We start from the raw sequence: 15,077 nt of genomic DNA on the forward strand, positions 1-15,077 counted from the left end.
TTTCTCATTAATACTAGGAGCCTTAAATGAGATTCTCTCTACTAAATTTATTGTGGCTTAACATCTCCACCTTCCACCCTCTTCGGCCTCTCTTCAACTTCTCCTTCTCCACTCCATTTTTTCCCATCATGAGAAAGAAGCTTGCAACACGCCGAAGCACCTGAACCCCCATCACCAAAAATTGTCCATCTTCCAAAGGTCCTCAATCACACACACACATTCACATTCACTCCCACTCGCCCTCTTCACCCTCTTCTCACTCAACAGATTCCATGGAACGTAAGGGAATCCATGCAAGAGCATCATCAAGGCAGGAAGCTACTTCATCTAAGAGAAATACTAAGGGAAAGGAGCAAGTCCCTAAAGAGGAAGAAGAATCACAACTCCCATTTCCACAACTGTCACCACCACCATGGCGTTCCACCCCTCATTGTAAGTCCCAGAATTTTTGAAAATTTTATTATAAATTAATTTCAAGTTTAATTATTTATTTATACCTTTAATTTCAGAAATTTCTTTATTAAAGATAATTAAAGTAAATTTTGATTAATTGAGTTTGAAATAAATTAAGATTCTTATTCAATTTTATAATTATTGAGGTATTTTCTATATTTAAATTATAAATTTTAGTAGTTTTAAAAGAATAAGAATTTTATATAAATTGATTTAAATAATTGAGATTTTGAAATTTAATATTTTAATTTTTATAAATAAAGAAAATTAATTATAGTACCTTATATTTTAAATTAAGAGTATTGGATTGAAAATCAATTAGCAAATTTGATAATTAAATAATATTTTAAAAATAATTTTAAGGGATTAAATTAGATTTTAAATTAAATACTATATACCCTAATTTTATTAAAATTTACCAATCTCCAATTTATTCAAATCTCTAATTTCACATTTGTCCCAAATTAAACCCTAATCCTAAAATTAAACACACAAAACCCTAACCCAACCTAACCTACCCACTGCTTCACCGCTACACATACCACTCAACCCCCCTCCCCAAGCCCCAAACATAACATAGCAGTGGCTGTGAACAAAGGAAAAAGAGAAAGATATTTGGGACACAGCAAGAGAAGAGAGGGAGATCCGGTGGAGGGGAGAGCTAGGAAGTTTTGTACATATATATGCTTGTTTTGTTTTATTTAAAAAGTATTCTTTTTCTGATTTTCAAAAAGGAAAGTGATACGATTTTCAAGTCAAAGGCTCCTATTTTATTATTAAGTATATGAAGTTGTTGTAATACCCGAGCTATCAAAGTAGCGCAGCCGGAAGCATGACATTTTGATAGTTAGGGTGTTACACTCATCCCTCAAGTCGGTCTCAAAGTTCAAAAAGGCCAATCCTTCATGACACCAGAGAACCCTCAAACTTGGACTCATTAGACTTCAAAAACAAATATGGTAAAAGCCATTCCCACTTTGATCCTGCCCGTTTCATATCTTGTGCTGCTTTTGAGTTCCACTCTCAAGTTTTGGTGAATCGTCATCTCTGTGCTTCCTATGTGGTTAATCTGGAAAATCTTTCTGAAAAAGACATTGATTTTACTACTTATTTTGATGATCTGAAATGGTCCGCTATTTTCAAAATTTGAAAACCTGTTTACCCAAATTTGGTACGTGAATTCTATGCTAACATGATGTTTCATGATGGTGCATTACATTCATATGTAAAAAAGGTTCATGTTACATTGAATAGAGATACTGTGAGTGATGCTTTGGGGTACCAAGATGAAGGAGGCAGAGCTTACATGTCTGGTAAATGGGATAACCATGTTGGGGTTACCTTCTAAGTGGCTCTGACTTGGGTGTGCAAAAACTTTTCTGCACTTGAAGGCACCAATCTCACCCATAAAGCTCTCGGCCCTGTGAGAGCCTTGCTTCACCGTATCATTAATCATGTTTTAATGCCTCAAAGTGGCTCTTACCAAAGGGTTACGGTTTGTGACACTCTTGTGCTTTTTGCTATTCTAAATTCTGCACCCATTTCATTTGCATATCTTATGGTGAGACATATGTGGGACTGTGTCCGCAGTGACAAGAAAGCAAATCTACCTTATGGTATGTTTCTAACATGCATCTTTGAGTACTTTAATGTGGATCTCAGCAATGAGCCTATTGAGAATAGGGTTTCCACCATTAAAGGCGGAAGGGTTCCTGATTCTGTTTAAAGGAAAAAGGGCAAAAGTTCAACGGCATCAATGATTTCTGATAGTGAAAGTGAAAGTCTTCCTCCTGAATCTTCTCGGATTTCTGACACTATCAAGGATGTTCTGAATGAGTTCTCCAACATGTATAGCATGATGATCAGGTCCTACAAAGAGGCTCAAATGTAGGATTACAAGTGTTCATAACACACAGCGGAAGTAATAAAGTAATCATATTGATCTATTTTGTGCTTAAAACTTTATTGAAATAAGATGGGTTAGATGCCAATACCTGAGTACCCTAGTGAATAAAAACTTTCTCCTTCGATAGTGCGAAGGTACTATGTGTATCCACACCGAGACTGATCCTTGTTGTCAACTTCTTGACCAATGAATTTAACTGAGAAATTTCTTGCAACTCCTTGCACCAGCAATTCTTCACTAAGAATTAGAATATTCGTGTATGTGGAGGTAAAAGAAAAAAACTTGTGTTATCTTTCTTTTATCATATACACATATATATAGTATGAGATTGGTGACTGATTTGTGAATCAAATTACAACTTAATTTGAAACAGAATCAGTTAGGATCTTATCCATATTTAAAACTCATCATATAATAAATAATTAATTATTTAATATTCTCAATTATCATATTATTATATTCATTGTGCTAGCAAAGAATATAAATATTCCATTTGAATTAATATAATTATTTATTTGATCTAATCAAAATAATAATTAAATGATTATTTACCAAGATTAGAACACTCGTTAGTGTATGACCCCATAGGTTCAATACTAAGCGGGTAGTAACTTAGTCATACTAAATTTACTAATCAAGGTTGGCGTCTAGCAGCGCTCCTTGACGACCCGATAGTATGAAGTAATAATATTTTTACTAAGAACCCAAGATGAACAAAAAATACAACTCCTTCCATCTTTTCAGCTCTTGGCTAACTTTTAGAGTACGGTTTAATTGTCAAACTCTAACTTGTTACCATTATTATAATGAATTATGAATGACTTAAGAAACTCATTTCTTAATTCATTCAAACCCCTTGGCCAAGGCATTGTTTATTTCATTCATTATAATCGTAGAGCTCAAACTCATTACCATAGTTGATGGATTCCATTTTGACTAATCATTAATTCTACAAGTATTTAAATCATACCCAATGTCCATTCAACTAACACCGTAGGGTGTTAGGTGTCCGAAATCAAAGTATAACAAATACATTGTCAATTACTATGATAGTCGTAGGTCAAAGAAAAATTCTAATATTATGTTCATCATAAGAATATCCTATTGACAAATATGCGGTAACTATAACCATTAGAAATTCTTAGAGTGAGTCAGTTCAATGGTTATATCTCTATATATACCATTTATATATATAATTTAATAAATGAAATCTATTAATTTTCATCCAATGAAGACTATTATATATATATATATATATATATATATATATATATATATATCCGAATCACTAATGTCTCATTTTTAGTGATTCTACGATTAAGAACAATTTAAATTAAAAGTACTCAAAAACGTACATCTCGTTATTACGATCCCTATTGTAATTATTTGTTTCTAATTTTAATTAAGGACACTATCATAAATTATAAAAGTTTATTCTTATAAAAAGGAATAATAATAATAATAATTCATGATAGTATTTTGTTGGACATATACACTTATCTCCAACAATCTCCCACTTGCAGTAGAGCCAATGACAGATTGGATCTAGAGCATACATGTATTTCCAACATCGAAAACAAGCATATGAAAATGGGAAGGCCTGGACCAAATGTCATGAAAGGGAAAATCTGCTGATTAAGAGCTTGGAGAAGGACATGGCTCATTCTGAAGGAGAAGACGACCATCCTGATTCTGATATAAATCTTTCTGATGCCTAAAGATTTGCTCACTGCTGCTTATGTTCTTGAACAATTTCTCTTTTGTTGTCTTTTTGGATTTAGTTTCACTTGAACTGTTTTATGTTGGGATGACTGTACTCAATAACTTTGATACTCTGTTTGTGTTTTAATATCATTATTATGCTTGGCATTGCTGTTTTATCTGTGTTGCAGGTTCCCTCCTTGATGACAAAAGGGGGAGAAAATTTAAAAAGGGGCTGAAAGAAAAATTAAAATGGGGCTGAATTGAAAATAGAGTTGGGACTGCCAATTCTTGTGCTCTGTTTTTTAGCCCATTTGATTATTGTTTCATGCCATTTTTTTATGCTCTGTTTTGTGGCTGAACACTGTGTTTTAGTGATTACTTTGATATGTTGCTTTATTGGCAGGAAACATATTTTTTGCTTTAACTTGAATATATTATTTTGAGTAGTATATTGATCATTTATTGGACATGTACTGTGAATGTACTATGTTTTACAAGAGAAAATTTTTGAACAGCATGTTGAAGCCTTGATTATAAAAAACATATTTGCTCAAAATCAGGCTCTTACTTGATAAATATTGGTTTTGCTCCTTAAGGTTCCATGTTTTGAATATATAAAATTGTTTGGAACTGTTTAAACATGTTACAGGTACTGCTTCCATTGGATACATGCACACATTAAGGGGGAGCAATGTGATAGATTGAAAGGGGGAAGATTCGGCCAAAATCTTCAAGGGAGTTTTCTAAATCCTATTCCTTTTCAATTCATTTTTAATAATGTTTCTCATCAAAGGGGAGATTGATGAGTTTGGAAAACTTGAAATTATTGTGATGATCAAACATAATTAAAAATGTTAATTAGAAAAATTGTTAATTTAATATTTGCTTCCAATTGTTTGGTTAATGAGTTTGTTAGTGTGCAGGAAAATTGAAATGAATTTTCTGTTGGGCCAAAAGGCAATATAAGCCAAATGTGATGAAAATGTGATCAGCCTTTGTGCAAAAATGTTTTATACTAAGTGGCTGAATTATTTAAAAGGATATCAAGGCTATTTGGGCCAAGAAATATATGCACAACCCAAAACAATTCTTTTGTTAGACCAACAAGCCTTTGGTTCGAAATTAAAGGAAGAGAGAAAGACTCCAAGCAAAGCCACGAATTACCTACTCCCCATTGTGGACTAGAATTCAAAATCAAACTTGGTTAATTGCATAGGTAACCGAAACTGAAAATTAAATTGAGTTAATTTTATATTGAATGATTTGTCTCTTCTCTCTCCTCTCTCTCTTGTTTTCGGTTGTCACTTCAATCAGAGAAAAGAAGCAAGAGCAAGTTATCAGAGAAAAACAGTGAAGCTATGAAGAAGAAAAAGGCTAGGTTGATGATGGCCTTTGCAAAAGGAAGATCCGAAGCATGGTGTGGCTAAGATCTTTGCCATTGAAGGCAAGTTTTCAAGAGAAGCTTCAAGATCTTCCATACCAAAGATAGGAAAAATCCATCTCAGTCAGCGAAGAAGATCTCAGTGGGTAAAGCTTATTTCTATTTTTGTTATTCCAAGAGAGAAGGTAGCTACTAGAGCTACGAAGAGGAAGAAGCAAATATGGAAAGGAAGAAGCTGTCAAGGATCAGAGATTCATCAAGGGTCAGAGTTCTTTCTTGGAGCCAAAGTCAAGATCAAAGGCTCAGATTGAAGAAGCTTGATGAGAAGGGAGGAGAGAGGTACATGCATGTTGATTTTTGGTTTTCCCTCTCTCTTATCTCTGTCCGAACCGAAACTACTTATGTGTTGGAGAAGATGTTGGTGGCTTGGTTGAACCAGTTTCAACCTTGGAAGCTTCCCCTTCTATAATAAGGGTGAACGGCCAAGGGTTGAGACAAGGAGAGAAAGCACAGAGTTTTCATAGCTACCCTAAGCTAACAGAAATTCTTCTCCTTCAATGGGTTTCATTTTATTTTCTTTTCTTTAGTTTTGTCTGTCTGAGTCTCATGGTAAAAGGAAAACAGGGTGAGATTTGTAAGAAAAAGCCAGTGAGAGGAAAAAGACAGTGAGCAAAATTAAAGAAAAAGCCATAGATGTCTAAGAGTTCCTTTGTACATCTGTATGTTGTGTTTCATGATCCTGTGGGGATCCCCTTGCAAGTTGGGTTAGCACTTTGCGGTTGAAAGCTTGGTAGGTGTCCAAGTCAAGTTCAGATTTGGGGATAGAATCTGAATTTGTCCCAGATAGGAATAGGTAGTTCCTAGTGAAAAATTGGTGTATGTAATCTGATAATTATAGTGAAATTCCATCATAGTTGTGATGGAGACTGGATGTAGGCTGCATTGCACTTAGCAGCTGAACCAGGATACTTCTGGGTATGATCATCTCTTTCTCTTCTACTCCTATTCTGTTTCTGTTGCGAAGGAGACAAAAATAAAAAATATCTCCTAACCAGTTACGAGACAAAAAGAAAATGGCTCTTGATCTGTTATGAGACAAAAAGCAGAAATATCTCCTGAAGTTCCTTTAAAAGGCAAAAATTAATATTCAGCAAAAAGGGGCTAAGATTCAACCCCACCTTCTTTTAGCCACTGATTACCATCATGATTTTACTCTCAAGGACGTAAGAAAACTACACTACTTAGGTATTAAGGTGGACAATAGTGTTGAAGGACAATTGCATTTTTCTCAAACTCAATATGTCGAAAAATTATTATCAAAAGTAGGAATGAATACTGCTGCACCCATGCTAACCCCAATGATTTTCTCTCTTCGAATCCTCTCATTAGGGTCTAAAATTTTTGAAGATCCAACATTGTTTAGATCTGTTGTAGGAGCTTTGCAATATGTTACTGTAACTGGACCTAAATTATTTTTTGCTGTATGTAAACTCTCTCAATTTATGCACAATCCTCCGCTTTCTCATTGGAAGGCCGTGAAGAGAATTCTGCATTATCTACAGGGAACTAAACATCATGGATTAGTCATCAACAAGTGTGCAGATTACAGCATCTATGCCTTCTCTAATTCCAATTGGGCTGCTAATCTTGAAGATGGAAAATTTGTTTCTGGTTATTATGTCATTTAGGAATTAATTTAATCTCTTGGTCATGCAGGAAACAAGCTACTATAAGCCGGTCCTCCACTGAAGCTGAATTTTGCAACTTGGCCGCGTGCGAGGCTGAAATAGTTTGGATCCAGAATTTGCTTCAAGAACTAAATGTCAAGCTGAGAACTGCTCCAACAATATTTTGTGACAATATGAGTATTGTTTTACTCACGGATAATCTAATCCTCCATTATAAGACCAACAATTTTCAACTAAACATCCAAATTGTTAGAGAAAAGGTGAACAAAAAGCTACTACATGTTGTTCACATACCAGGAACTGAGCTGCTTGCAGACATACTAATCAAACCACTCACTCCAGCAACGTTTGAGAAGTGAAAAACCAAACCCAGAGTAGTTCCTAAACCACTCTTGAGTTTGAAGGGAGGTATAAAGGATAAAGGTTAAGGAGGCTGAGCTTAGTGTAACCGATTTTAGTTAACATTGGTTTGGTGTAACTGTATTCAGTTATGCATCTGAATTCTGCATACCTTCTTCTCTTATAAATAGTTGTATTAGTGTTGTAGAAGAGAGATACAATAATTCACATTCAGTTTTTACTTTTTACAACTCTTCTTTCAATTCAACTTTATTCTCTTTCTCTGTCTTTCCTTGAGACTTCAGCTACTGAAGATAGCTTTCATTCAACCTTTGATAAAACCATATTGTCTCCTGAATCTATCAAATGCATGCCATTCAACACATTCGAATGAAATTAGGAAAATAGTGGCACTCCAAATCACAAATGTTGACGGATGTCTACCGGAATACATCAGGCTCAATGTGATCAACACCATATGCCTCCCAAACGGACTGGATACAATATATAAAATGCAGAGGATTATTCACCAAAGAAACACAACATTCATTGTAAATACATATGAAAATAATTATTTAAATTTGTTTATAACGTACTTCCATTCTTGCATCTCATCTAAAATCTCCTGAAGTGAGCAACAGGGTGAAATATGCACAGTCGATTAGCATGCTCACAGTTACGCCACCTGACAGGATTCTTTTGGTTAGTAAACTTCATGGCTAAACATTTTAATACAATATACAAGAGTAAGAAAAACGGTGACTAAATATTACATGTTAGTAAGCACGAAACGATGGGGGCACCAAGAATCGGAGCGAGAAACAGTAGACGCTAAGCCCAGCTTAGCAACGACGTTAGTGGACCATCGATCTCTTTATAGTCAAAACGTGAAGCCTTACATAGCGCTCTGTACAGGTGCACCAAGCATGTAAAACTCCAACTAATCTCCTTGATCTTAGCAAAGTGCAGAGCAATGACAGAAATTTACAATGCGCGTTGTCCCAGACGTGTCTCCAAACAAGATTGTCCCAAATAACAACATGATGTGACACTTCACGTACCTCTCTATACTAAGTTAATCATTCAACTGCAGCCGCTCTTTAAGGTCTCAAAGCCACGTTAACTTGATGAAACTTCGTCTACAATTTGCCTTCCTAAGTGCAATTGCAAACTGGTGTATGCATTCAGCCTCTAATGCCTCTTAATTACTCATGGTTACATCGGTCACCAGAAGACCGTCTGTCAGAAGGCCAAGAATGAGTGCCACATCTTCCAAGGTGATTCTCAACCAGAGCTATAACCAACGCAGCCTGACATTGGATCACTCAAATTTATGCTACGTGATAAAAGCCAGTATCACATAAAAAAGGCTCCATAATTAAAAGTTATATGAATCCAGTGGAAGTAGATGGTTGCAGAGGTCAACACTCATGAACCCTACAAAACATAAACAAATATTAACACTTCAATCAAAGTAAAATAACGAATAATAAATTAAAACAAAATATTAATTATTAACATTAAATTTACACTAAATTTGCTATTCATATTAAATTTACACAAAAATATTAATATTAACATTAGATTTAATTTAAACTTACTTAAATACTAATAATAATATTAAATTTCCAACCTAATATTAATATTAACTTTACAAGTTATCTTAATTAAGTACCATTAACTCATTTCATTTCATTATTGAAAATATCTTTAAAAAATATTCTAATATATTTCTAAAACACATATTAATAAATAAATAAATTTAACCAAAAAAATACATACATACATACATACACAAAGTTGTCAAATTTGCGAGTCTGAATAAACTCATAGGACTGACGTAGACTCGACTCGTGAATTAATAAACTCATACGAGTTTACCTATTATGAATTTTTAATATATATATAATATTTTTTCAAATCTAGTCATTTAAAATTAATAATATCAATTTTAAAGCGCATAATAAACTAAAATAGTAGTACACATTATAATAAGTACTTTAGAATACAGATTCAACTCCTTCACAATTATACTTATGCAATTAATACAACATAAAACACACAACTAAGGGTGTGTTTGGAGATCACGTTGAGGAATAGAAAAGCACGTTTGAGTGTCTTGAACGTTCCAATATCATGTTTGGCAACTTTTTGGAACCCCTAACCCAGAAGTGCTTTCACCTCTGAATGTACGTTCACGTGAAGCTACAAATTCAAGCTTCTGCATTCACGTTGGGAAAATTAATTACTGTTGGAGGAATTAGATAAGAAATTTATTCCATATCTACCAACTATACCCTTCATTTCTTCTATAAAAAGGATGCACATAACCACATCATTTCACCAAAGTTCTCTATATGTTCTTCTCTGTATGTTCTTCCTTATAGATTTTTTTTTCCAGATTTATTTTCATCACTGCTAAAGTAAAGATTTTAATTTTTTTTATTATTTTTAATTCTTTCTTTCATATTTTGATTTTTACATTTTTTATTGTATTTTTTATTTATATGATAAATATTTTTCATATCATTTTTTAGCATTCTGATGTTATTTTTTTAATTTTCTATTATTATATTTTTATTGTATTTTTTTATTTATATGACAACTATTGTTGATATAAATTTTTATTTTTATTAATTTTTATGATACTTTTATTATTTTTTATTTATATAAATGATACTAAATTAAAGAGTACTAACGACACTAAAATAAATTATAAAATATTTTTTTGTTTAATATTATAAAATGTATAGTACTCCCTTTTATATTTTTATTTCTTATTATTTTTTAGTTCATATGAATTTTTTTTATTATTTACTGTTCTTTATGTTTAATATGTAAAGTGTCTTTTTTATTCTTATTTGACTTTGTTCTTTTTTATTTTTTACTTATTTTTATCATTGACTTTTTTTTATATTATTTTTTCAATGTTCTAATCCCTCGGCCCTTAGGTATGTTATTACTTTTTTTTATGGTATTCTTATTATTTCTTGTTCATATGAATTCTATTTTTTTTTCTCTTTTATGTACTGTGTTTATATCTTATGCGAAGTTTATTTTATTTTTTATTTGATATAGTTCATATAATTTTTTTATCTTTTATTATATTTTTTTTATTCATATGATATATATTGTTGGTTTTATAAAATTTTTATTGTTTTTTATTTACGTGAGTTCTCATTTTATATTTTATTATACTTTATTTTTGTTTTGGTTGAAATTTTTTATTTTTTATTCGACTATGTAAAATTTATAATTATAATTCTCATATATTATTTTTTATTGTAACTTTTTTATAATATAGATTAATTGATCCCATTAAAAAAGATAAATTAAATAAAAAATTATTCATAAATATTAATAAAATTATGAATATTGGATGCCAAAAAAAGTCTTATAAAAATAAAATTATTGAGAGTACGGTATAAAAATAATATTAAATTAATATTCTCACGTTATTACCTGAAATTTAAAAAAAAGTTAACATATTTGACTATATATATATATAATTTATATTTTTTCTAATAGAACAATGAGTAACAATGAATCTCTAAAGACAAAAGCAGCATGGGACATGGAGACTACTAAACAATAATTTATCCAAGCATGTTTAGATCAAGTTGCTAAACAACAACGTAATGAACCACTCTTACAAAAAAAGGTTGGAAAGATGCTTTGTCTCAATTTAAAAACTGGAAAATAATATGATAAGATTCAATTAAAAAATAAGTGGGACAATCTTAAGAAAGAATGGTCAGCATGGTACAAGCTTTTTGGCAAAGAAACGGGTTTAGGATGGGATTATACTAAACATACCGTTGATGCACCAAATGAATGGTGGGAGAGAAAATAATTGGTACGTAGTAACTTATTATTAAAGCAAAAATCTTAACTTTAATTTTGATAATAAGGATTGTGTTGATTAGTTGTACACATGCAGGAAAATCCCTTATATGGAAAATTCAGAAATAAAGGACTTCCTTTTAAAGATGAGTTAACTATATTATTTAAAGATGTTATGGCCGATGGCAAATTTGCTTGGGCTCCCTCATGTGGGATGTTACCTAGTGGCATAGAAGAATATGGTGATGGATATGGACCATACTTTGAGGAAGGTCATGTTGATATAGAAGAAGGTTCCAGAGATAGTGAAGAAGGTATAAGTGCTAGTGTGGGAGTTAATTCTGAATTTCAACATATAAATCTTAGCTCTTCTCAAGAAAATAATAGTCAAAAGAGTACGAAAAAAAGAAAGAGAGATGTGGTTTGTGAAACAACAAAACAGAAGAAAAATTTTAAAGTCCCTGTCTCAAAGCAAATTGCGAATGCAATAAGTAGAATTGCCTCTGCATCTGAATCACGCTCAACTATTGTGTCCACATTTCTATTACCCGGTGCATCTATTGGGGAAGTAATGGCTGAGATTCAAAAGATAGAAATGATCACTAGTGATCCCGATTTTCATAGTCGTTGTTGTCAACTAATGATGTTTAAACCTGCTAGAGAAATGTTTGTATCCTTAAAAGGACATGAGCAAAGATTGTTGGATTGGCTCAAACATGCAGCATATAATTCACTACCATTCATGCAAAATTACTATTTTTTTTTGTGATTTTTATGCAAAACTAGTTAAGTTATTATTGTACTCCATTTTAATTTATCCATGAATTTTTTGTTATGCTAGGATAAGACAATATTTCCATGATTTTTTTGGAATGAACATGGAGTATTTGTTTGAAGAGTATGAAAATTGAAAAGGAACAACATGAAGAATCAAAATTACTTTCCATTATAGAAGAAGAAACAGATGAAATTGAAAATATTTCTGCATTAATTGGTTAATATGCAGTCAATTATCTGTGCAAAAAACCATGCAGAACTAGTGAACAAACATGTTATTTATGGGTGCAAGAAATTTTATGTGGCTATGGCATTCGTTGTTATGAAATGCTTTGGATGGAAAAACATGTTTTCTTTCAATTTTGTGATGAACTAGTTGAACAAGGATTAAAATCTACAAGACAAATGGGAGTTCAGGAAATGGTTGCAATGTTCTTAAATACGGTTGGTCATGGAGTGGGTAATAGGATGATACAAGAAATGTTTCAACATTCTGGAGAGACAGTAAATAGACATTTTCATGAGGTATTGGTTGCTTGCTTGATATTATCTATTAAATATATTAAGCCATCGGATCCTAAGTTTCAAAATGTTCATAGCAAAATAAAAAATGACCAACGATATTGGCCATTTTTTAAAAATGCTATAGGAGCAATTGATGGTACTCATATCCCATGTGTGGTTAGCCCAAGTGATCAACCCAAATTTATTGGAAGAAAAGGATATCCAACACAAAATATAATGGCTGTATGTGATTGGGACATGTGCTTTATTTTTGCTTTACCTGGATGGGAAGGCACTGCGCATGATACTCGTGTATTTGATAATGCTATTACAACTCCTACCATGAATTTTCCGCATCCTCCTCGAGGTTAATTTTTATCATTTTCTTACAAATAAACTATATTTACCTGGTTATCATGTAACTATTTTTTTTCTTCATTAGGTAAATATTATTTGGTAGATGCCGGTTATCCAACACCGAAAGGATATATTGGTCCATATAAATGTGAGCGCTATCATCTTGCAGATTTTAGGCGTTCTTCTAGATTTACAAATCATAATAAAGTATTTAATTATTATCACTCAAGCTTAAGATACACAATAGAAAGGACTTTTAGAGTGTGGAAAAATAGATTTGCTATCTTGCGACACATGCCTAAGTTCAAAATTGAAACTCAAGTGCAGATAGTGTGTGCAACAATGGCTATTCATAATTTTATTAGAAGACATTCTGAAACAGATACTGAGTTTAATCAATATGAACATGCAAACATTCTTGATGGAGAAGATAATAGTTATGTTGGTGAAAGCTCAGATCAAACTCTAACCATTATCTCTTCTGCAGAAATAGACCGTGTTCGAGATTCGATTAGGGATCAAATTATTAATCACATGCAGTAGAAATAATAGTGTTCTTATGTACTAATTTTGTATAAGATATTATTTTTTATGTATTTCATTAGTGTTTTATATTTTAATTTAATATTTATTAGTGTTTTTATGTATTAAAATATATTTTGTCAATTTTTATATGTTACTTTAATTTAGTAAGTAAATATTAACTTTATTATAAAATGAATTAAGATTTATTCAAATATCTAAAGTAAAATAATAGAATAATATAAAAAATTATTTTAATTGATGTCTCTTTTAGTAATTTTTCATCTAAAAGTGATTTTGAGTAGTATAATCCAAATAACATTTACTTTACTATAATCCATTTTGACATAAAGATTGTCAAACATAAATCATGTTAACACAAACTTACTTTTCATCAAAATCAAGTTTGCAAAATCAATTCTATGCAAACTCCCTTTTGCAAACTGTAATCCAAACACACACTAAAAGTTTAATAAACTAAAACTAAAATCTTTCAATATTTTTATTTTTCCTAGCATCAATATCATTTTCACCATGTTCATCAGAAATATCATTTCCTTTAAGTTTGACATGACCAACAGGATCATAATAATTCATATGTTCATAATTCTGTAAATCATAAAATTACTAATAGTCTTCAACCATCAATCATAATTCTGTAAACTGTAAAATCAAAATTATAAATTATAATACATTAAGATTGTAGTCTGTAAAATCTAAGTGACTAAATCCTAATATGTAAAAGCATAAAGCAATATAATGTTTTAAAATAAAATTATTTGAATGCAGCGATGCCCGATGTAAGTGAGGAGAATGATGTCCAGGAAACCAGCTGTGACTGAGAATGACGGTAGCAATAGCATGAAACAAAGACAACAACAAAGAGCGAGCTAAACATCATGCAAAAGCCAGAGCATCATATTCACGATGACGCAAAAGCCAGGCGAACTAGCGACAGCGGCAGCGCGGTGGAATTGCAGATAATTGAGGCACGAAGCAACGTAGACTAGAGAGCAACATTGGCAGAGACCCAGGGACAATCGTACAAAGAAGAACAGACGTAAGAGAAGTAGGTGAACAGCGATAGTGCCGTGAAACAGTGGCAGTGCAGAACAATGAGAGTGAGACTTGAGAGAAACAGCGCAAAGTGGCGAGGGGCAAGTCTGAGTTCTTTGGTGGTGTAACTGTACCCTAGAGGAAATTTTTTTTTTGTCTAAACGATGCTGTTTTGGACAAAAGAGGAAAAAATGCAAACTTGTTAACTCGTTTATGGGCTCGTGAGTTTGACCGAATCTAGCTGAGTCTAGCCAAATGTATTCAAGATCAATTTAAGTCTGAGTCAATTTTATTCTACTATCTAAACTCGTAAAAACTTATGAATTAATTCGCGAATTTGACAACAATGTACATATATACTAATATTTATTATTACTAACAACAACTAGAAAATTGATAGTCTATTTATTCTATTATATAAAAATCGGGTTTTTGTACTTAATGATAAAACTGACATGGCATGCTTCAGAGAGTATTTCCTGATTTATTTCTTTTAACTCATTAAATACAATTCATTACGATAAATTAATTATATCAACTAATTAAT

At 31.9% G+C, this 15,077-nt stretch overlaps 1 protein-coding gene across 1 annotated transcript; it reads left to right on the forward strand.

The window, feature by feature from the left end:
* The first annotated feature begins 11,489 nt into the window (after positions 1-11,489).
* Positions 11,490-13,495, forward strand: LOC140182357 (uncharacterized). Its single transcript, XM_072228527.1, has 5 exons — positions 11,490-11,628; positions 12,468-12,551; positions 12,741-12,962; positions 13,038-13,159; positions 13,280-13,495. Exons 1-5 carry the CDS (start codon positions 11,490-11,492, stop codon positions 13,493-13,495), a joined length of 783 nt encoding a protein of 260 aa, XP_072084628.1.
* Positions 13,496-15,077: the final 1,582 nt, after the last annotated feature.

This window comes from Arachis hypogaea, chromosome 19 (assembly GCF_003086295.3).
Source record: "Arachis hypogaea cultivar Tifrunner chromosome 19, arahy.Tifrunner.gnm2.J5K5, whole genome shotgun sequence".
NCBI classification, from domain to species: domain Eukaryota; kingdom Viridiplantae; phylum Streptophyta; class Magnoliopsida; order Fabales; family Fabaceae; genus Arachis; species Arachis hypogaea.

Excerpts from the sequence above, each read along its gene's own strand:
- LOC140182357 (XM_072228527.1), top strand. The coding sequence starts at position 11,490 with ATGGCCGATGGCAAATTTGCTTGGGCTCCCTCATGTGGGATGTTACCT. Across the intron at positions 11,629-12,467 it reads TTCCAGAGATAGTGAAGAAG|TTGAACAAGGATTAAAATCT; the intron begins GTATAAGTGCTA and ends GTGATGAACTAG. Across the intron at positions 13,160-13,279 it reads GATTTACAAATCATAATAAA|ATAGTGTGTGCAACAATGGC; the intron begins GTATTTAATTAT and ends ACTCAAGTGCAG.